The 24749-nt window shown below is 38.4% G+C and overlaps 1 protein-coding gene across 3 annotated transcripts in view; it reads left to right on the forward strand.

Moving 5' to 3' along the window:
- Nucleotides 1-24749, forward strand: part of dipk1c (divergent protein kinase domain 1C) — a 123329-nt gene that overhangs the window by 89065 nt on the left and 9515 nt on the right. For all 3 annotated transcript variants that reach the window (XM_049565802.1, XM_049565800.1, XM_049565801.1), the window contains exons 3-7: nt 8926-9129; nt 9214-9267; nt 10104-10279; nt 18669-18969; nt 23487-23651. In XM_049565802.1, the coding sequence (XP_049421759.1) occupies nt 8926-9129; nt 9214-9267; nt 10104-10279; nt 18669-18969; nt 23487-23651 (900 nt within the window). The remainder of the gene's footprint in view (nt 1-8925; nt 9130-9213; nt 9268-10103; nt 10280-18668; nt 18970-23486; nt 23652-24749) is intronic.

The following is a 24749-nucleotide window of genomic DNA, read 5'->3' on the forward strand; positions in this document are numbered from 1 at the left end:
TTTCAACCACACTCATGCCAAAGAACCACAGCAAAACACGCCTCAAAGATTTTCAGATGGGTTTAAACACCTGAACTGTACTGTACAAACGGTGAAAATGAGCTATATCGCTTATGGGTATAAGGAACTCCGGACAGCACTCTGTCATAAGACTCCACTCGCAAATACCCGCATAGGACTGAGCTTGAAATGCAAAGCATTGTCACAAAGTGGTTCAGCCTTTTATAGAATTCCTCCAATCATCATGCATACACCAAGCGTCCGCTCCCGCCTACCGCTCCATTAGGTCCCAGGGAAGCTGAGCCTCCCTGGAAGTGACAATTTTGTCGCATTTATCCAATGATCGTCTCGCTTTGCTGTATGAAAAAAGGAGGCTCCGCATTCACCGTGCAGTCGGGAGGTCGCGTTTGAAAACTGGTGATAAACATCTGACATTTGAACATCATAGTCATGATGTTAAACGCATCCTAGCGCACATTTAATGCAATGCAAATTCTTATTGTAATGTAAATTCAATAGTGCAATCGCCCCTGGTGAAGATATAGGTCTGGCTAAAAGCACCTCGATCAGTGGGTAATATCACAGCTCCTGAGAAAGCAGGTCCCTTCTTCTGTGCGGGTTGTTTTTTGCCTGATCTGCAAAAGCAAGTACAGCACTGTAAGCAAAAGTCCCTGACTCAGTGAATGCCGCCACTTCCTGTTTCAAATTAAAAGCACTCTAGTGTTTCATATATGGCCCAGCCATATTTTCGGTTTTGACCTAGCCTTGTTAAACCTTAATGATACAAATGGAAAGCAAAATGTTACTCAGCTTTATCTGTTTACAGTTTATGAAAATACACACACATATACACAGCAGTGGCTATCATTAACTGCGATGAGAGACAGCAGGAACTATTATGAACTCAAAAGGGAGGATGGGGGACGGTAATTGCAGAGTCTCCTTTGGCTCTCAGCACCTCTCCTCCCACTTTTGTCGAGTCCATCAACACACACACACACACACACACACACACACACACACACACACACCCACAGCCTGAGACAAGAGAAAAACTTCCAGGTTTTATCTGAGGGAGGAGAATGACCCAATGAGAAACCAAAGTAGACACCAGACAGAGAAAGGTGGAGGAGACAGGTGGAACAGGAGGATAGGTAGGGGACAGGTAAGCAGGAGAACAGGCAGAGGAAATGTGAGCAGGAGAAAAGGTAGAAGACAGGTGGAGAAGGAGGATAGGTGAGCAGGAGAACAGATAGAGGACGTGTGAGCAGAAGGAACGGTAGAGGACAGGTAGAGCAGGAGGTCAGGTAAAGAACAGGTGAGCTGGAGGACAGGTACTCGACTAGTTAGCAGGAGGACAGCTAGAGGACAGGTGAGCAGAAGAAGAGGTAGAGGACAGGAGGACAGGTAATGGACAGGTGGTGCTAGAGGACAGGTGAAAAGGAGGTCAGACAGAGAACAGGTGAGCTGGAGGACAGGTACAGGACTAGTGAGCAGGAGGACAGGTAGAGGACAGGTGAGCAGGAGGACAGGTACAAGACAGATGAGAAGGACAGGTAGAGGACAGGTAGTGGACAGGCGAGCAGGAAGACAGGTGGGCAGCATGAAAAGCATTTGCTGAAAAGGATTTTTGATTTGCACATAGCAGCTTTCTGCCTTCACCAAACTACATAAGAAATACAGTAGAATTAAGATACAATAACAGTTTGTATTAATTTCACTATTTGAAATGTAAGTTTCATTCGTGATTTAAAAATTCATTAAAAAGATTATGAGACGATGATGATGATGATGATGATGATGATTTTGCAACTTCAGTCATAAAGCAGTAAATCTCAAACTTCAGGCTACAACAGGATTATGCTTTCAGGCAGGCTGTGACTATCAAACAACATTAACAATAAATATCCAAAGTGTCTTTGTAAACTGGCCAAGATTAAAGAAAGAAAAGAAATCTGTTGGTGTAATGTGTAAAATGTGGAAGCAGCTGATTGGACCCAGCTGGCAGAATCTTGTCAGTTTGAGAAATGCAGCACTTTGTAATGTTAACATTTGCTCTTTATCCAGATTTACACACCATCTGCAGGTGTTTACATCTCTGGAAACAGATGAAGGCCTGAATATCCACATTATCTAAACTCTTCTCTTCAACATGTTAACTGTGTGATGCTGAAAACATGGCGGATCATCCATCATCAGTCTGTTTTCATCACAGTCTCTGTTTCTTAGGCCAATTAACCCTGTCTGCATACCTGTCCCACTCTTATCTGCCTGCTCTTCTTCTCTTTCTCAGTGTACATTCACCTGTCTGTCCATCTGTCACACTTCCTGCCTCTTTAACCGTGACTCATATTACCTCGTTGGCTCAGCCACTGATCTAGATTTAAATCCTGAGCTTTCCATAATGAGTTTCGAGTAAAACCACGTCCTTATGATATGATATCTATTGTATATTTTCATATATTTAAAACAGCTGTACAGAGCACACACACTTTTGGTTTCTGTGATTTTCCCTTGAACCCACCCAATGCAGTGGAGGTTAATGGACTTTAGTATGAGCAATAAAAAATGACATTTACTAAATTCAGTGTCTACTATCAAAAGGTCTAAAGGGCTTTACACAAAGGATGTTTTTTTTATTCAATTAATTTGCATGTCAAAATATTGCTCCAAACTGTTGTGTTTGTAACTTGTTTTTTTTCTATAGAAATTAGGCTGATTTTTCTGAGTTTTTGCACTGCAAAAGAAGGCATCAAACAATCTCAGCAGATGTCACAACAGATGTCACAAAGTATTAATAGTTTTGATGCAAAATATTCACACATTTTTCTGCCATTAATTTGTCACTTTCCTGTTGTGGAACAATGTGTTGTCATGAAATGGTTTGTCTGACATCTAACCAATTAGCGCCCCTGTGAGTAGGTTGAGTTTTGGTAAAGAATCATGGTTGTGCATCGTCACATTACGTACTTAACATAAAGTCATGTACTTAGCACAAAGTTACGCAAGTTAGGTTTAAGAAAAAAAAGTGTTCCATGTTGTCACGTTACATAGACCTACTTAACATAAAGTTAAGGTTAAGTTTTGATAAAGAATCATGGTTGCGCATCATCATATTACGTATCCAATTAAAAGTTATCTACTTGACACAAAGTTATGTAGGGTATGTTTAGGAAAAGAAATGTTGTTCCACAGCATCACATTACATACTTAACAGTAACTAATGTAAGTCAGGTTTAGGAAAAGAAACATGGTTTGGCATTGTCACATTCCATACTGTAAAGTTGCGTAGGTTACGTTTAGAAAACTAAAGTTAAGTATGTTAGATTTAGCAAAGTAGAGTACATAGGTTAGGTTTAAAAAAGTAAAGTTACATGGTTTAGGTTCAGGAAAAGAATTGTTGGCTGTCATCAGGTTATGTATTTATTGTAGGGTAAGGGGTGTTGGTTCGGTTTAGGAAAGTAGAGTTACATAGTTGAGGTTTAGAAAAGGCTCATGGTTGGGCTTTGTCACATCATGCACATCATGCACGTCCAGTATGTAGGATCTCTTGCAATGAGTGGTGAGGTTCCAGATTGCGTAAAGGAGAACTACAGTAGCAAACACAAAAATGCAACTACCTGAAATGACAGAAACTACTTTCTGAAAAAGTTATTTATGGTTTACTTTTAGTTTTTTGTTTGGCCCATGTTCCATCCACAAACATGAAGGGGGCGAGGTTTATACTGCAGCCAGCCAAGTCTCCAGGGGGCGATCAAGATGTTTTGGCTTCACTTCTGGGGAGCTGTCATGTTGACCATCTTTGATATATAAGTCTATGATTCGGCGCTAATGAAGAGCAACATAGTAGACTCCATAGAAGATGTCCTGTTCCCCATGTAAATATAAACAGCTCATTCTAAGGTAAAGAAAACTCAAAGATTATTATTATCAGCCAAATATAAACTAATGAAAACATAGTTATGAATATTATATTTGACTTCTGCCAGTAGATTTCTCTAAATCCTACACACTGGACTTTTAGAGTTACATACAACATAAAGTCACATAGGTTAGGTATTGGAAAAGAAACATGGCTGGGTGACAGTGCACCTTAATGTTTTGAAAAGGTCATGTTTACTTTAGGCACCAAACTTTGTGAGGTTATGGAAAAAATCATGGTATGGGTCAAAAGTATGTTTGTAAGTTAACTTATGTTACATACACAACTTAAGTACAATGTGTACATGTTGTGTGAATGAGTAAATGAATGAATGAATTATTAATTATTAATTAATTAATTAATTAATTTTTATTTCTGTGTCCTGTCCAAAGACCCATCCCTTATGGGATTATAAGACACCATAACAATTACTGACTGTATCACATTCACTTCCTATGGTTTGAAAGCTACACAGTGTAGACCAAAATAGATAAACAATTCCACATAGTGCCCACCTGGAAAACAGAATAAATACATCATCTATATGTACTTTTTGATCATTTGTCCCAAGCTTTGTCTAAATATTCAGCAAGTGCAAATACCTTATAGTCAAAAATCCATTTTAGCTTCTCTATATCAGTCAACCACATCAAATCAATATTTTTACACCTATCAAATAACTTTCGGCGCAACTCATGATACAAGGGACAATAAAACACAAAATGGAACTCATTCTCAATGTCAATGTTACAATAAGTACAAATTCGTTCTTCTTCTGTGACTTCCCAGTAACGTCCAGTCTCAAGGTGCAGGGGCAAGATCCCAGAGTGGAGTTGGGTGCATAGTGATCTTTGTCTCTTAGACAATGGAGCACGAACATATTTTTCACTTCCATAAAAACTTTATATCATACAAAGAGTTCTTAATTTTGGTTTATATAGTATGTCCTGTGACCATTTACTCTGATATGTGTTAGACAAAACTTTCTTTGCCAAGGAGATGTTTACAGTATACATTTTGATAAAGGTCAGATGCTCCATTCATTCATTCATCTTCTAACCGCTTCATCCTCTTGAGGGTCGCGGGGGGGCTGGAGCCTATCCCAGCTGACATCGGGCGAGAGGCAGGGTACACCCTGGACAGGTCTCCAGACTATCGCAGGGCTGACACATAGAGACACAACCATTCACACTCACATTCACACCTATGGACAATTTAGAGTTACCAATTAACCTAGTCCCCAATCTGCATGTCTTTGGACTGTGGGAGGAAGCCGGAATATGATATGAATATTTTCCTAGCAACTGGACTCTCTGGCATTTTTAGTAATCTGTTCCATAGAGCTAGCATGCTACCTTTCCATCTCACTTCGCACGACTCCCATCCCATATCTCCAGTTATTGCCAAGACGGGTGAATTTATGGACTCCTAGAAAATACCGTACTGCTCTATTTTGTACCATTTCCCCTTTCACTCTTACCTTTGAGCCCAACACCCCTGCCATATAGTCCATAACAGGGAAAACACATGTATGAAATAATTTGGAGTAGGTAGCATATCCCAGATCACCCAGCGGTTTCGTTTTTGCTATTATACAACCAAGTGCCCAACTAGCAGATTCAGCCAAGACAGGTGTTCCATGTTCAAAGTTTAAATGTTCATCCAAAATAAAAACCAAGTATTTATAATTTGCAGCATACTCCAACTTTTGATCTCCAAAATAAAACTGAAAATTGCTCCTTCTAATCCCTGTATGTCTGAAATGCATGATCTGAGTTTTACTGTAATTAACTGTGAGTCTCCATTTTTTACATCGACTCTCTGCACATTCTAACATTTTTTGCAGATCTTTTTCATTTTCAGCTACCAGGGTTATATCATCTGCATACAGTAACATGTCCAATTGATTACTACTGTCATAATTTAGACCCAGTCCTAAATATTTTATTTCCTTAGCTAAATTGTTAATAAATATAGCAAACAGAGTGGGAGAAAGACAATCGCCTTGCTTGACCCCAGATGGTGTAGGGAACCAGCCTGAGCAGTATTCATTAACTTTAACACAGGCCTGAGGGTCTTTGTATAATGACTGTATGGCCCAGTAGAATTTTCCTCCTATTCCTTCTTCAAGAAGACGATAGACTAGTAGGTCTCTGTTGACAAAATCAAAAGCTTTTTGGAAATCTATATAACAAGCAAATGATGGTTTGTTTTGCATTATCCTACTTCTAATTACAGCGGTAATAGAGTATGCATGATCAATACAGAATCTAGCCTTTCTGAAACCATTCTGCTCTTCCACTAAACAATTATTTTCTTCCAGATAGGCCATGAGCCTGTTGTTAAGGATGGAGGTATACAATTTATATGCAGTACTCAATAGACTAATGCCACGGTAATTTGAAGATATCCTAGGGTAATTTTTCAAAGATTTCGGTATTGGGCTAACAATAGATTTGTACCATATTGAAGGAGTAGTCCCATTTTCAATACAAAAATTCAATAAAACATAGAAGAGCTTTGTAAACAAGGGACATTTCAGTATTTCATTTGTCAGTTCATCAAATCCTGAAGCTTTTCCCACTTTCAGGGTAGCAATAGCTTTCTTCACTTCCTCAACATTAATACCTTTATTAAGAGCATTTTCATGAGTGATGGTATGAGGCGCTTGGTTCTCTAGCTGGAATTTGAGATGACAAATTGCATCCAAGAAAGCTGAAACAAAACAGTCACTCTTGATTCCCTGAAAACAAGTATGCAAAACACTTTTCCCATTCATGTAATACTTGTGAAATGTCTGAAGTTAATTGGCCCTTGATATCATATACTTCTAGTGGTATTTTACTCTGTCTTTTTGGCCCAAGTTTATTAATATGCTGAGGATTGGATGCACGAGTTTCCTCCAGTTGCAAAATATAACCCGTATTGTATTGTCTTTTGAAGTATTGTAACCGTTTATCAAACAAATTTTGCCCCAACTTAAAATCAACTCTGTACTGTTCTTTCTATTCTTTTTCACCTTTATATTTTAAATAAATATGTTCTGCTTTACACATTGCCTTCCACAAATCCCCTAACTCCTCATTCCAAAATGGTTTATTAGGCCTGTGAATTTTCTGAGGCGACTTTGGTCTTGTGACTGCTCCACCTAGCTCACTGTTTGTTGCCGCACAATGAATTCAAGAAATAACAGTGAGTGATCAGGGACTCAACAACTATCACTAATCAAATCATAGCATTGGCAGTCTGAAATAAGTTGTGATGAAGGTAATACTTTAAAGTTCAGACAAGTTTCTAGACAGTCAAAAGGTACAGCTATATAATCTACGACAGCCCTCGCTTTGGTTGAGACTGAGGTAAAGTTATCGCTAAGTGGGCTCAGCCATCCATTTAGAACACACATTTTAGAGTCCATTAGAAATTCCAAGAAGGCCTCTCCATATAGCGGTTCACACAGTCATCAACTGCAGTACATACAGGAATATTGTCCACCTCACTTCAATAATCTAACTGGTCACCAATTCTACTGTTGAAGTCACTGCAAAAATAAACAGCATCCAAATTTGAAAATAGGTAAACCTGGCTCAGTAAATGAGCAAAAAAAAAAAAGAAGATACGTCCCTTCCCCAGTGAGACAGTTCGGGTGGTAAATAGCATGAATAAATAACAAAACTATAGTCTGAACGCCTATGTGTAAGACAGAGCCCTATAATTCCATCCACTGTTTTATCAACTATTTCTATTTCAAATTCACTGAAAAGATGGGATTTAACAAATATCCCTATATCTGTAAATTAGACATGTTCTCAGTATTTACTTTGGTTTCATATGGGACATGAACAGCGGCCTCCTGGGTCAAATTCCTTTGTTTGTTTGACTCTCTAGTGGCCGTACTGGATATGGCACCCCCTCACTACACTGACTTTGTTCACTTTACTTCCTCTTTTGCTCCCATCGTAATAAGTATGGCCACTAGAGGTCGCTGCCTAACAGTAAACGTAAATATGAGTCATGATAAGCTCCTTTACAGACGACCTAGGGCGTCACCTTTGGGTAGAACATGTGTCTGCATTATCATATGTCCTGAAATTCGTTCTTCAAAGCACAGAGTGTGTAGTCAAAGGGTTAAAACATGCTTTACTGCAGATCTGAACCAACAGAGCTCATCCAGCAGGTGTTTGTGAAGCTGGAGGTGTGTGATGTCTTGGGGTTTAGTCTCTGAGCTCCTTAGTGACGGATGTTTGTGTTGGAATGTGGGCAGAGCGAGGATTAGCTGGGTAATCCCTGACCAGAACAACGCTAATCCTCAACCTCATCCCTCACACCTCTGGACACTGAGCTATTCAGATGCTACACAGGAGACATGGAGTGTGTTTCTGTAGTGTGTGTCCATTGAAAACTAGAATCCCTTCTGTTAGGTAAAGACAAAGACAAACAATGTAAGAATAAAGGTCAGGATGAAGACAGATTTATGTACAGACAGATCCCGCTGTGTTATCATCTTATAAAAGAAGTGGTCATGTAACAGAGGTATTGGTTCAAAACAAGAGACTTTATAGAATAATAGACGACGACACCGTGAAGTCACTCATTGGTTTGTGGACTCCCATTTTGCCACTTGAGGTTGGCATTTGGCCATCACAGTCTTGGATGTTTGGGTTCAGAAGTGAGCTAGCTAGTTTGGTTCGCATGATGCATCTACAGCTGTGGTTAAATGTGCTAATGCTAATGCTAATGCTAATTTTCATTTGCGACAAACAGACCTAAAACTATTGAAATAAAATGCCAGAAAACTGCACGTCTGGTTCCTTAGAGCGTCTTTTAGTCAACCAAATGCTGAATAAGACTTTTTTAGGTGACCAAAATGTTATAATGAACTTACACAAATTTGAAGTACACTGAAATAGTGACAGCTATGGCTACACCTATCCTCTGTGAATCTGGTTACGTTACTTAATTGTTCTACACTTCTGCTCTATGTGTCCCCCCACTCTACCGTACAGTGCCTGGAGTTTGGCGAGGGCTCGGTGACGGGGGACATGTGTGAGGACCTGTGTGTGCTTGGCCTGGTTGAGTACAAGCGCTGCCTCTACTATGAGAATGGGAAGAAGGTGATTGAAGCGCGCTGGAGAGGAAACCCCGTCATCCTTAAGTCCAAACTGGAAAACTTTTCATCTTACGAACCACTGGGAATCCTGGACTATCAGGTAACATCTCTTGTTATTGATCCAGGGAGGCTCAACCTTGATCACAATACACTGAAAATGATTTACAGTAATTCCCTCTCACAGGACACAGCAGAGGAGCTCTCCCCGCTTGATGTGGTTTTCTACGCCACTCTTGAAGTAAGTCAGATCATTTGCTGATAATAAAGCTTCTTATCAGACAAAAACATGGCGGGAACCTGAAGTTGTACAAAGAATTTACACTAGCTGTGTTTCCATCAACACATTTTGAAGGATCACATCAGAAGTGTTGTATGGAGACTGCAATTTTTGTATAAAACTTAGTAAATTGTGCAAAAAATTTTGAACGCTTGCTTAAGGTGGTTTTTGTCTTGTCAAAAAAAGTTGCCAGAAAACTGTTGGCATTTTATGTTTATGAAAGCCACAGATACATTTCATTTGTTTGTTATTATGTAATGACTCATTCAAACTTAACATTTCAACAGTGCTGTGGTTAACGTGTGGCTAGGTTTAAGCACGAAACCCACTTGGTTATGGTTTAGAAAAGATCATGTTTTGGCCCAAAATACTTTTTGTGACACCATCCCGGCAGGAAAGGGAGTGATATCTTGGTGAAAAACAACTTCTTTTTGGGGCACTACCCCAGCAGGAAATATGTCCTGGTAAAAAGCAACTTCTGTTCATGGCACTATCCTCTTGAAAAACAAAACAAAAACAAAACACGGGTTGCTATAAAGCACCCACATTTGGGGACTATAAAGCTTCTGAAAACAGCAATGACTTGATTAAAAACAACCAGTGTTGTTGTTTGTTGATATGAACAGTGGTCCGCAGCTCTATAAAAGTGTGCCTAATTCCCTTTTTCTTTGTTGTGACATTTCAGAAACTTGTAATTTGCTTTGCATGACTGTAGATAGGACTGCTGATCTGCTGTGTGTAAAGTAACAAAATCACAACTTTTCTGTGAGTGCATCCTCTTTTTCTTCCAATCTCAGATACGAAACTCTCTGGGGCTGGCTGAAGAGAATGAGGATGAAGAGGGAGGAGGAAGTAACAGCTCTCTGGCCAGACTTTGGGGGAAGAAGCTGAAAAACAGAGATAAGAGTTACTCCAGAGCAGAGCTGGCCTCACTCTGGTCTCTGCTGCAGCAGGAAGAGTACACCTTTCTCAGGTAACAAAACACAGGGAATAACTACCCCTCAAATATCCTGAAAGTATTTCACAGTTTTCAAATGTCAGTTTTCAGCAAGTGCTGAAAATTCTGGGGTCTGGTTTTGGGGATATAAGGTCTATGCTTCCGAGAAATTTGTTTGTATGAAAAGTGACAGAAATATTTGTGTGAGACACACTGATCATTTTGTTATTTCCAGTTAAAGTTCAGTTTCTATTGAAATTATTTCAACAATGAAAAGCAAAGATGAAATATAATGAAATGAGGTGTAAATTGTCCATAGGTTGCAATACAAAGTGGGAAAGAGTGCAAATAAAACTAGATTTAAACAATAAAAATTATCACTAATGTGCAAAAATCAGGCCATTATTTTCTTAAATCACTGAAATCAATGGGCCTATATTTGGGACAGGCATTTATATGGGACAGGCCTTTAATTTCTTTCACACAAAACTGTTTCTCAGCAAAGATCGGGAAATACAATCAAATTGTTTATTCAAACCAGTATGAATATTACTATAATTGATATTACTATCAATTATGAATCATTCACGTAATCATGCTCCGACAGACAGTGCATTAGAGAGACAGATATATATATATATATATATATAGAGAGAGAGAGAGAGAGAGAGAGAGAGAGTTACAACACTTGAGGTTTACAGCATGTAGCCGCACCGGACTAGTAAAAGGAACTAGGCTTTTAACTGGGACTAGGCTAGGCTTGAAGTTTTACGGTAAGTGTCATAAATATAATCAGTCTAAGTAGCAAAAATAATTGATGTAAGTGATTTAACTTGCTTTATATGTGTGTAAATATTTGTAATTTCATCCTCTGGAAAGCATGAAGCAACTCCGGAATCCCCACCTTGGTCTGACCACTGGATTTTTGGGCCTCTCCACGATGATAGCCGTGACTGGAGGCATTATGTTATGAGGCTGTCCATCCATTGGTCTCATTCTAAAATGCAATATCTCAAGAACGCCTTGATGGCACAAATGTCCACTGGACTAAATGATGAACTGGTTAGGTATTAGTGGTTAAAGGTCAAGGTCACTGTGACCTTGTGTCTGTCTTATTCTCGTGTTGGCCCAAACCTCCACTTGGACTCAAGAATGAACTGATTAGATTTTGGTGATCAAAGGTCACTGTGACCTCACAAAAATGTTTTTGGCAGTAATTCAAGAAATCTTACACTAATTATTACAAAACCTCACACAAATGTCTAAAAGGATAAAATGATTAAGTGATCACATTTCATATTCAAATGTCAAAGGTCAGCTTCCCTGACATCATGATGTTTTCTGGTCATAGTTTAATGCCATGTCTCAGCAACAGAAACGGAGGCATTTGGTCAGATACAGAATTGGTGACTCATCTCAAAACTGAGCTGATTGTACACATCTTCTGTGCTGCAGAAGGGAAATGTATGTGAAGCATCCATATTGAAGCCTCTTTGCAGCAGCATTGATATTCAAAGCATTATCTGCTGTCATGGCTACACATAAGTCTGGACAGTCATGGATGTAAACTGTTACTGGAACTTGACTGGTTCAAAGACGCACACAACTGTGAGGTAATTCTAGTTTAAATTTCTTGTGACGTGTCAATTTGGCCTCATGTTGGTGCTAAAAGGTTAAAAGGGTAGGATGACATCAAAATGATTAGGATATATCTTTGAGATCATAATAATTTACAACTAGTCTAATGATAATTGGGCTGGGAGTTCTTTAAACAGGCTCACTATCATCATTTTTTTAGTGTTTACCAAAAAGGGAAAAAAAGCCATAAAACCATGTTTCTGCTATCTTCTTCCAAAAAACTCAACTAAGTCAAGTAAGCTCATGTCATCCTTGAAAATGAGAAATTTTGTCTGCAGAGCTGGAGGACAAAAAGAGAAAGACGTCAGCTAGTTTTCATTCTGAGGGCTCAGACAACCCACCAGGCTGGAAGCCAAAAATAAAAGTGGCGAGGCGAGGTGACCTGTGCTGCTGCTTATCTGGAGGCAGAGCTGCAGTGACACATGGAGTTCAGGATATAAAAAAAGAACAGTGTTTGTGTGTGTGTGTGTGTGTGTGTGTGTGTGTGTGTGTGTGAGAGAGAGAGAGAGAGAGCGAAAGAGAGGTACTTGAAAGGGTGTTTGGATGTAGGGATGGAAACAACAGAGAGGAGGGGGATAACATACTCCTGTGGATTTGTCTAACCTATAAAGGATGTGACATTAGCTCATGCACAGTCATGTTTCCTTGTTATCAGAATCATAAACAGGTTTTGGCATGCAAGGGATTTACTTTGTGTTTGGTGCATTATGGTCACAATAAACTAAATAAGATAAACAAATAAATATATAACAATATAAACAAAATAAGAGAAAAGACCAGAGAAGTCCTGACAAACTCAAGAATCACAAACATGAAATAGAAATTTGCCATAAAAAATATGTAAGATATATCCCCACTGGACTGCTGTTTTATCTTGAAAATGAGGCTTATGACCCTGCATCACTAAAATATGTTGAGACATCAGGTTGTTCAGTAGGTATAATGTTTGCCACCATCTATGTTTAGCATGTTAGCTAATTACAGGGCTGTCAACTTTTCAAAAAACCTTGGAATGAGATTCAGCGGGGCCGACCACAATTTTGTTGTTTAGGCCTACACATTAATACCTGTTAATAATATCAGAGACAATTATGTTTTAATACTTCATTTTTCTTTTCTTTACCAAATACAACAGGTAACCACAAAACCTTCATTTAACATAATGTGGCCTATTACACGGACATAAATTTATATTAAAAAATAAATGCTGTGTTAATATCAATATAAATCTGTCTCTTGCATTTGTCATGAATCATGTTTCTAATTTGCCTTGTTTTTACATCATTTTAGTGTGGTGACTACAAAATGAACTCATAAGTGCAATTCCAATCATATAATTTCAATCACATAAACAAACAATGGCTCAATTCTGCTAAATATGTCCTTCAATGAGCATATGCTCAGTTAGCGCCCAAAATTTAAGACAGTGGAATTTTTAACCTATCTACTACTTGCTCTGCCCAGATGATTGAAAGGATGGCTGTTGCAGCAATAGGCTACTATTTTAATTTAGCTGCTAACATAAAGTACTTTTTGCTGCAATTTTTTTTTTTTAGCATTTTTGACATTTACAAAGCTCTCCAAATGCCTTTACATGCTCTCACAACACATATAATAAAGTAAATGTAATTTTCTTTTTTTAAGATTATTTTTTGGGGCTTTTTCACCTTTAATGGATAGGACAGAGTGAAACGGGGGGAGAGAGAGTGGGGAAATGGCATGCAGTAAAAGGTTGCAATCCAGATTCAAACCCATGACCGTTGCAGCGAGGTATCCCCTCTATATAAGGAGCGCCAGCACTATCCACTATACTACCAGCAATCCTAAATGTAAAGTTTAAAAGTTAAACTCTAACTACTTCATAACACACATGCCACCATACATGGAAATGAGGAATGCAAGACTTGAAATATTTCTTCTTCCTCTTCTTATTACCAGGAGGGCATCATTCGTCATTGTAGGTAGTAGCCTAGTTATGTAAGGTGGCGCCACCTTACATAACTAGGCTACTACTACCTACAATGTCAAATGATGCCCTCCTGGTAGTAGTAGCCTAGTTATGTAAGGTGGCACCACCTACCATACAGGAGTGGGACGACTACCAGCACTTTTTTTTTTTCGAGTGAGAAATTGGAGTGTGGCGTGAGACCGTGTGAAAACAACCAACTGCAGCTTTTGGCAGCTGTTGGCAGCTTTGCTAATTAGCATTAAACACAAACTGCAGCTGAAGTCGATGTAACGGTCATTAGGTCTGAAGATATTTTGTCATAAACAAGTGGCAGTCTCTCAGGTTAACATATGAAGCCAATGCTCAAGTGCCATAAACTGCTCCTCTAATGTTCACTTGAGGCTGGCTCCAAGAGCAAGTCAATCCCCATAGACCTCCATGTTAAAATCAAATCAAATCAAATCAAATCAACTTTATTTATATGGCACTTTTCATACAATAGTAACACAAAGTGCCTCACAGAGGTTAAAAACAACAAAGATCCAACAGAAAACAAAAAGAAAAGAGAAACCAACCCTCCCACCCAACAAAAAGCTATTTAGCTCATAAAATTGAGTTAGTAGCTAGGTAAGAATAATCTAAAACAGAGACATAAAATGCATCAAAACTAAAACCTTTAGGCTAACTAAAATAACAAAAGATAAAGGTTAAATGAGATAAGAATGTAGAAAGAGGAAGGGTAAGAATATAAAAAATAAATAAAAAATAGATAATAGATGGATAAATTGGTTATAAGAGGAATTTAAAATAGATTAATAAAGAGATCAGTTAAAAGCCTGATTAAAAAGATGAGTCTTGAGCCTTGAAATCGATCCTGAAGCACACAGGGAGCCAATGTAGCAATTTTAAAACTGGTGTAATGTGCTCCCGCCCTCTGGTCCTCATCAGCACTCGTGCAGCTGAATTCTGTAATAATTGTAGATTTGAGATACTCTTTTTGGGAAGACCAGAGAGCAGGGCATTACAATAATCTAACCTACAGGAGATAAAAGCATGCATCAGCACCTCCATGCTGGCCTGAGAGAGAAACGGGCGGACTCTGGCTATATTCTTAAGGTGGTAGAAACCTGCCTTTGTTATGTTTTTAATATGTGGAATAAAACAGAGCTCAGAGTCAAAAATCACACCCAGATTTTTTACAGATTGTGTTGGTTTAAAATCCTGTAGTTTACGTAAAAGTTTCTCTCTCTGGCCTTCAGGACCAATAACTAAAAGCTCTGTTTTGTCCTGGTTGAGCTGCAGGAAATTCGCTGCCATCCATGACTTTATATCTAAAATGCAGTTAAAAAGGGCATCAATTGGCCCTGTGTCATTAGTAGACACGGTGATGTACAGTTGCGTATCATCAGCATAACTACGAAAGCTGATGCCGTGCCTCCTGATGACGTCACCCAGAGGAAGCATGTAGAGATTAAAAAGAGTTGGACCTAAAATTGACCCCTGGGGGACCCCACACTTTATGTCATGGGCTCCTGAGGAACATGTATCCATACTTACAAAGAAGTGTCGATCAGTAAGGTAAGAGACGAACCAGTTAAAAACAGTACCAGAGAGGCCCAAAATGCCCAACTTTACAGCAGACATAAACATGTTTACAGCCTGGTACAAAAACACGTTTGGTCTCTATAGCTAAGTTCAACAACAAGGCTGATTTTTTATATAACTAACCCATTAGGTAACGTAACCATGGTGTAACCCCAGATTTAGAGTGTATAGGTGTATCTGTAGCTGTCACTATTTCAGTGTATTTTCATTCATGAATGTTAATTGTAACATTGTGGTCACCTAAGAAAATCTTGCTCAGCTCAACTTTATTTTGTTTTTAATAGTTTTAGTCTGTGTCACTAGTGAAAATTAGCATCAGCATTATCTCAGGGAGCACTGTGGCGAGATTTTACAGCATAACCATAGCTGTAAATGCACTGTGCTAACCAAGCTGGCAGCTAGCATTAGGGTTATCTCCACTCTCAACCCTCTCGTCCAAATATAGTTTCTTCTGGCTCCAAAAATCCAAGATGTTGACAGCCAGAATGTCAAACATGAGCCTCTAAAATGGGAGTCCACAAACCTGTTGGTGATGTCACAGTGGCTACGTCCATTATTTTATACACAGGGTTCCTACAGCTTAAGGCAAGTTAGATTGAAGACTTCCTAAGGCTTTTTTATTGCCTCTTGCAACAAATTTTTAGACCAATTTCACAATAGCCCAAAACTGAAGTAAAAAACATGAATCATCATCAGTAATGAAGGGTTAGGGTCAATTTTGCCCAAACATTGTGACATAAAACATAACCATTTTGATCAAGTTAAAAATTTAGATGATCTACTTGGAATGCTGAAAAAAAACAAACCTTTTAGAGTGGAACACATGGAATACAATGAACATACTATATTACCAGACAAGTATCCATCTGGTTCGCCTTGAATAATGTTTGTTCATTCTGGTCACTGCATGTGGGCAACAACTAATGCTTACCTCACACCTTACTACAAATTACATGTGAGCAAAATATTGATGTAGAAGTTTTTTACCTGCAACCAAAATATTTACTTTCATCTGCCATCAAAGTCCGCACCCCATGTAGCAACATTTTTGCCATCTTTCCAAGTTGTTGCAACTTGAGGGAGCATTCACTTGAATTTTCCCAGTTGACAGCTAATTTTTCCAATTATTCTGACAACATTTGAATGCGCTATGCATTCATCAGCCAATCTGAAGCTCTCTGACTGGATGTTTTTCACTGCAGTGCTTCTTGAGAATTATAGTTGCCTTCACTCCAGTAGTGTTACAGACACAGTCTTCTACTGCTCATGATCAGGACTGCTCTTGTGATGCTTTAGTGAAAACCACACGTTCTCATACCTAAATGACAGAAAAAGTCTTTGCCAAAAACAATGCTAATGACTGCTGTACTTAAGTTAACTTAAACACAGAAGTTAAAATGACTCTCTATTGGCTTATGAATTTACTCTGGACACAAACAGTAGTCTCCTTGGTTCTCATTGGTTGTTTGAACCATCCATCCACCCCGATGCGCCATATGTCTGCGTATATGACGTCAATGTTGGCACTTGTGCACCAACACTTTCACAGACTTTCTGAGTTGTTGTTCGGACTTGAGGTGGCGCTCATGTGAATCTTCCAAGTTGGGAACAAATTTTTCCAATTATTCCGACACCACGTGCATGCTCTGTGCATTCTGACATTAGCCACTTGGCAACAAAATCTGAAGCTCAGACGTTTCTCGCCACAGTGCTCCCTGAGTCTTATACTTGACTTCTCTCCGGTAGTGTTGTAGACACAGTCTTCGACTGTTCACCTTTAATCAGTATACCCAGAACAGTTTGATAATCAGGTAAACATGACCAGGATGTAAATTTGTATTTCCTAAGATAGCAAAGCAATGACCCACCCCACTCTGTCTTTCTCTGCCTCAGATAACCCTTACCCTGACATTCTTACTTTAACCCTAACAGTCCCTTTACCGCCAGACTCTCTCTGCGAGGGATATCGGTATGCAGTGACTCTTCTTGGAGCACCCAGCTGCACACTGCGAGTTAGATTTTTAGGTTGATTTTATCTTAGCTAATCCAGAATTTGTGTAAGGAGTTTTAAAAGTCCTTACCTTTTGTTTGGCGCGCCTGTCCCCCCGCGCAGGGAGGATGCTCCTCGGAGTCACCACTGACTGCTGTCTTTCCTTCAGAGACGACTATTCATGACGCCAATTATGTAAGGAAATTGCTCAACTTCAGCAAATACTGAAATGAAGAGACTCAGAGAACCATGGAACAAAGTTACAGCCAACGGGATTACTTTAATTGCAAAATACAACTCAGCACACTCAGGTTGTAGATCATAACAGAGAATTGCAGAATACAGCAGAAACAGCCCTGCTTATCCAACTTTCAGATGCCTTTATACTGTTGAGTGTGGGCGTCTGTTCGTTTGTGTGCATGTGTGTGTGTCTATGTGTGTGTGTGCAGACAGGTCTGGGATTATGATCTCATTGTCCCAAAAGGTTTGATTTCTTGGGAAACCTAAGTGTTTTCTGTTCCGCTTGATTTCCAAGAATTGGAACCGCGCACGAACCTCAATTTATCAAAACAACTCCTTTATCGGAGTTTCCCTAGCATTCCGAACGTCACTTAACTCAAAAACAGCTTATAAGGATTCTTTCCTGTTGCAAAACCTAACCTTTCATGCCTTCGTCATCCTAGGAAATACAAATTCGCAATCAGGACTGCTCTTACACGGCTTTATAACAGTCAGTAAAAAAACAACACATCCTACCTGAACAACAGACAAGCATGTTTGCCAGTGACTACCAAAATAGCATATATGAGAATTGGAGAGTACCAGTGACACAAGCAAGATATTGATTGAACTAGAGTTATGTCTAGTAACTACTATTTAACGTGAAATTGTTTGAGTTTGGTTAGGTTTAGGAAGTGATCATGGTTTGGGTTTAAATAAGTACGTTTGTGAGTATAAGTACGACTTGTGGTTTCACTCAGGAGAACAGCAGTCTCCTGGGTGAAAGTCCTGCATTTGTTTACCTATCTATCTACTCATGCAGACCTTGTCTCTTTATACTACACCACCTGACTTCCTCCAGTTCTCTCATCATAATTATTATAGCCACTAGAGTTTACCGCCTAACAATAAACTTGAATATGAGTCATAAGATGTCTGTACTGACAACCTATACAGTGTTTTTTTTGGGGAAAGATGGTCTGGTAAAGTCTCTGATGTGTCTTATATATATTAATGTTCTCCAGAGTCCTGCAGGACCTCAGCACCCACGTTGCTAAGGTGTTGGGCTCCTGCGGTCATTTCTACGCAGTGGAGTACCTGTCTGCTGGGCACGCCTGGGACCAGAACATCTTCTCCCTGGAGGAGGTAGCTGTGTCTGGGCTGCAGGATCCCGGAGCCCGCGGGAGGTGGACTGCCAGGGAGATGCTGCACCACATTGCACTGAGTTTCCTGGACATGGTGTGGCACTTTGACAACGACTTCACCCACAAGCTGCATCTGTGTGACATCAAACCAGAGAACTTTGCCATTAGGAAGGACCTGACGGTGAGTTTTCAGCTGCGTTTAAATTCATAGCTTGGTGACCTTCTCCTCCAGAAACAACTCAGTGAAAACAACCAAATGGCTTTAATGTTTCCTGAAAATGTAATGAACATTAACAGAATAAAAGCCAAGCAGGGAGCTGGAAGAAAAAGATAAAAGGGATGTTATTTAAAAAGCTATTAGAGAGAGTAGAGATGGAAATCAGAGAGCAGGCGGTGGATTACGTGAGATGTTTTTTCTTAGGGTTTTTCTTAGTCTACAGCAGAAAATGTGACCCTGCTGCTGGTGAAGAGAAGGTCATTATGCATCAACTGCACAGACACACACACACACACACACACACACACACACACACACACACACACACCTAGGCAAGATGCCTGCTAAGCTGCAGACCATTGTTCAAGACCAACAAATGACAAAACCCATTGTTTTTAGTGGGTCATCGCTGCATTTCCATCAGCTATTTAGCCAAAAAGTAAAAAATGCAAGTGTTACTGAGGGACCTGTCACTCTTTTCCAGCAGCTTTCTAGAGAATAAACAGATGTGTTTTTACAGACCTGTAGCTCTTGTACAGGAGGCTTTGCAGCCTCCAAACATGAGTTACTCTTTTCCAGTGGCTTTTAAGGCACCAAATGTGGGTGTTGTTTCGGGACACATCAATCCAAACATGGGTATTATTTTGGGACTTGTTGTTCTTTTTCTGGCTGCTTTTTAGGCACCAAATGTGTTCTTTAGGGACCCGTTGCTCTTTTCCAGCAACTTTTTGGGCACTAAACATGGGTGGTTTAAGGAATGAATGAATGAATGAATAGTTTATTTTGGTTACAATATACAATACTTAAATTGTGTGCAATCAACTGACAAAACATTTACATACATGTTTGCACTACACATTTTCTCACAAGAAAATTTAACAAGCTCCAAGCAACCGAAAAAGGAATAGGCTGAAGCTGAGGCTTATTTTTGCCTATCCTGTACAATCCACAAAATAACCCAGAATATCAGTAATACAAAGGAAAAAAAAAAACACAACAAAATTTAGTCTAAATTCTTCTTCTTAATCATTTCACAATTCAATAAATTTTACATTGTAATGCTTAATTATTTTACCTTTCAATGTTTTTTTGAAACTCAACAGAGTTTAACTCCCAAAAATGAAATACATCTGTATTTAACATTAGTTTTCACATTACTAATTTCAAAGACACTCAACTCTCTTAAATTATATTTTTTTTCTCTTAATTTAAAAAACTGTTGCATACAGGTGGGAAGACTTTTATTCTTTACTCGAAATAGTATTTCTAATGTTTTCAAGTATACAATATCTAAGAATTTTAAGATGCGAGACTCTATAAATAATTTGTTAGTGGTTTCACAATAGGAAGCTTTATTTATTATTCTGATAACTCTTTTCTGGAGTTTAATTATAGGGTCTATATATGTTCTGTATGTATTTCCCCAAGCCTCAACACAATATGACATATATGGCATTATAAGTGAAAAATATAATATACGCAGACATTCCTTGTTCAACAAATCCCTAGTTTTATAAATAACACCAATAGATTTAGATAATTTCTGTTTAATATATTATATATGTGGCTTCCAACTGAATTTATGATCTAAAATTACTCCCAAGAATTTAGTTTCATTAACTCTTTCAATTTCTACTCCATTTAGGATTAATTTCATTTCACAATTAGACCCAACACCACCAAAGACCATAAATTTTGGTTTATTTTCATTTAATGAGAACTTATTGATATCAAACCATTCTTTTAACATGATCAACTCCTTTTCTACAGTTGTCAACAATTCTTTAATGTCTTGTCCTGAACAAAATAAATTTGTATCATCCGCAAATGTAACAAATTTCAACTTATTAAATACAGTACAGATATCATTCAAATAAAGTACAAATAACTTAGGTCCCAATACCGAACCTTGTGGAACACCACAAGTTACTTTTCTAAAATGTGATGCAGTATTATTAATTTTTACATACTGAAACCTATTAGGGATCCTTCACTCTTTTTCCAGTGGCTTTTAAGGCACCAAATGTGGGTGTTTTGTTGGGGACCTGTCGCTCTTTTCAAGGCAAATTTACCAAAATTACGTGGGGTTTTTTGTTTGATTGTTCATTTGTTTTTTAGAGAGAGACCTAAAAGAGAAAAACGTATTTTTTTGGCCCCGTTGCCTGACAATAAACAGTTATGTTTTTACATACCTGTAGCTCTTGTACCAGAGGCTTTGTAACCTCCATACATGGGTGGTTTTCGGGATATGTCACTCCTTTTTCAGTGGTTTTAAAAGCACCAAACATGGGTGTATTTTAGAGACCCATCATTTTTTGCAGCACCTTTTTAGGCAGCAAATGTGGGTGTGTTTCTCTTTCTGCGGCTTTTTTGGGCCAAATGTGGGTATTTTTTTGGGACATGGTGCTCTTATTTTCATACTTTTTAGGCACCAAACATGTGATTTTAGGGACCTGTCACTCTTTTTCCAGCAGCTTTTTAGCCAAAAACTACTTGTGTTTTTAGGTACCCATTGTTCTTTTTCCAGCAGGAATAGTACTATGAAAAGCAGTTGTTTTCACAGAGATATTAATGCTTTTCCTACCAGGATCGTGCTCCTAAAACAGGGTAATTTAAGCCAAAAACATGATCTTTTATAACCATGTGGTTTTTGTGTCTAAACCCAACCACATATTATACACAGCATTGTTGAAAAGGAAAGTTTCAACGTATCTGCTACATAATAACGTACAAATGTAACATCTCCATGGTTTGCAGAAACATACAATGCCAACATTTATTCTGTCTCCATCAATCAATTACATTATAATCAACCTTCTCAAACTGACATACTGTATTCATCCTTTAATATTCATCTGTAATATCAAATCAAAAGTTAAAGTTTGCTTATTTAAATAAGGAGCCTGAGCCTCTTCCTCCATGTGAAATTCAAAGCAGAGTTTAAATGCATCACAAGCAGCGGTGAGAAAACAAAACAAATGTCAGCAGTTGTTTTCTCAGCATTATCAGATGGTTTTATGGTTTATGCAGCAGACTGAGCCAGACTGTCATTAAGTCAACACCATGTCAGCTCTGTGCTGGGCTCCAGCCAACCATCACAACTGAATCTAAACTATTTTATCTATTAGACTTCTGGCTCAGGATTACAGGAAAATGAGCAGTCGAAGGCCAAAAGTGGCTCCAACAAATGTTGCCAGAGGCTCATTATTGCTCTTATGCGAAAAGCAGGATTTAGGTTTTCCCTACAAAAGTGTTGGCATGGAACAGATTTAACAACTCACAGCTTACAATGCCAACACTGTAAAATGCTGCATATAAAACAAGAACTGCCATCATGTTCAAATCAGCAGCTTCTATGTTCATTTAATGTGTTTTATAGGAAAATGTATGATTTAATGACTTTCCTGACAGTAGAAATCAGTAGAAACAGCTTCCACAAAGATGTGACTGTAATGAATAAAATGAATGATTTCATCTTATTCATGGTGATCCTACTAACATGTATGGTGTGTGTATCTACAGTCTGATATATCTTCATCCTCCACAGTTGTAAAAACACACCAGTGAGTCACACTGTTGTTCCTCCATCACCATAAACACACACACACACACTGAAGTTATTTTGACTCAATCCCACACATGCCATCCTGCTGACAAAAATACACACTAGAGCTCTAAATGTGGATTAATCCACCACAAAAAAATAGTCCTTAACAACAACTTTTTCGTCCCATTTGTTTTATAAAAACTACAGTGAGCAGCTGTTTGAGGAAATCACTGATAAAAGTATATATTTGTGTTTTTAAAGATTTACATCTTCAGTGGGAACCAATGGGTTTGGGGCTGAGAGCCACAACTGAGCAGTCACCAGAGAAAAATGTTGGCATTTTACATTTCTGCAAACCATGACCATACGTGATATTTTCAAGTTTCCATGTTTCATAGCAGCATTTCAAAAGTGATGTAGCATATGAGCTAACCATGTCATCCAAAGGTGGAGGGGATGGTGGATGGTGTTATCACCTAGGTGAGATGTGGTGCAGACCACTGTTCAAGACCAACAAACAACAATGCCAGTTGTGTTTTGTGTTTTTCGCTGTGCTTCCAGTGGCGTCCTAGGTGTGGGTGTATTTAGCAACCTGTTTTTCCAGCTGAGATTTTTTTTTTTTTTTTTTTACTTTATTAATCCCCCTGAGGGGAAATTAAAGTTTTCACTCTTTTTGTCATTAGCACACAGGTCCAAAAGAGGACCTATACAGTACCAGTACAGTATACAGGCTGCCCTCGAAACTTCGTTGCTCTTCCTGCAGGGACTGTGCCCCCAAAACAAATCAGAGCAAATCATTATCTTTTTTGTTTGTCGATTTATTGAAATTTGTTTGTTTGCATCTTTAAATACTTTATGAATTATAAATGATAATAAAATTGACGAGGATGAACCTGAACACAGTCGAGGTTTTGTCTCTGTTTGTCTCCTGTAGGTGGTGGCGATTGACGTGGACATGGCATTCTTTGAGCCAAAGATGAGGGACATCCTAGACCAGAACTGCAGCAGCGACGATGACTGTAACTTCTTCGACTGCTCGTCCTGGTGCAACCTGAACAAACGCAGGTGCAGCCCCCGCCGTCGCAACAGCAACCTGCAGGTGAGACTGAGACCGATAGGTTTGTCCTGTGAGGTGGCACACTAAGAAATTGGTGTGTGGTAGGATATCATGGCAGAATGATCAAGCTTTCTGACTGATGTTTGTTGATGATGAAATGAAACAAACTCTGACTCTGAAACTATGAGTCACAGTAAACAGCCCCCATAACATGACTTGATTATTTATATTTTTTAGTTTTATTTAAAAAACTGTCAAACTTTTAAGCGTTACTAAAAATGATTACTCAGTCCAGGGTAGCACTGTTGTGGTTTATGTCTTATATGAAATGACTATTAGTATTCAGTATATCAACAGATTTTTATTTCTGGGATTTATATAAATTTATATGTTGAGAGACAGTGTTCACACAATAAATAAATGACTTAGTATTTTTAATCAAAAGAATTCTATTATTGTAAAGAACATTTGTTTGAACTGTGGTCAAATATCTAATTATTTTAGGAAAGTGACTCAAAATTGTTATTAATTATTATTATTTCAGATCATTAGTTTAATTTAATTAATTAAAACTTAGAAAACCATTTTTCACTGTAATTGATCTGTTTTAAAAGTGTATTTATTGTTTAAATTAAGAGGCAGGTGTCTTTAAGAATTTGAAATAATCAAAACACACTGATGCAAACATCTTCGAAAAATAAAAGCCTTTGAGATTTAAAAACACAAGAAAACAAAAGCTGCATAATTTGGATGTTAATGAATCAATTTTAGGATTTCTGTAATATCCTAGACTTTTAATATCTGCACTTTTGCCATTTGCACTAGAACTGCTGCACAAATATTTATTGTTTAAATAACGATTAATCTTATTTTGTCTGAATTAATTCCCAAACGTTCATTTTTTTTTTGTTTTTGTTTTTTTGTTTTTGGCTTTTTACTTTTCTGTGTATTCAGTACACATCCTGTTAGAATCTTCCCTTTTATATCATTGGTAACCCATGCAGAAAACTTAAACCGAGGCCTCGACAACCTCTTGCTGCCGTGCGTCCACCTCGGCCCTAAAGAAGCTGCCTGATAAATGACAGGGTTGTGTTTTCTCAAGAATTCTGGGTAATCCATCTTTCAAAACATTTAATTATA

The sequence above is a fragment of the Epinephelus fuscoguttatus genome, linkage group LG21 (assembly GCF_011397635.1).
Source record: "Epinephelus fuscoguttatus linkage group LG21, E.fuscoguttatus.final_Chr_v1".
NCBI lineage: Eukaryota > Metazoa > Chordata > Actinopteri > Perciformes > Serranidae > Epinephelus > Epinephelus fuscoguttatus.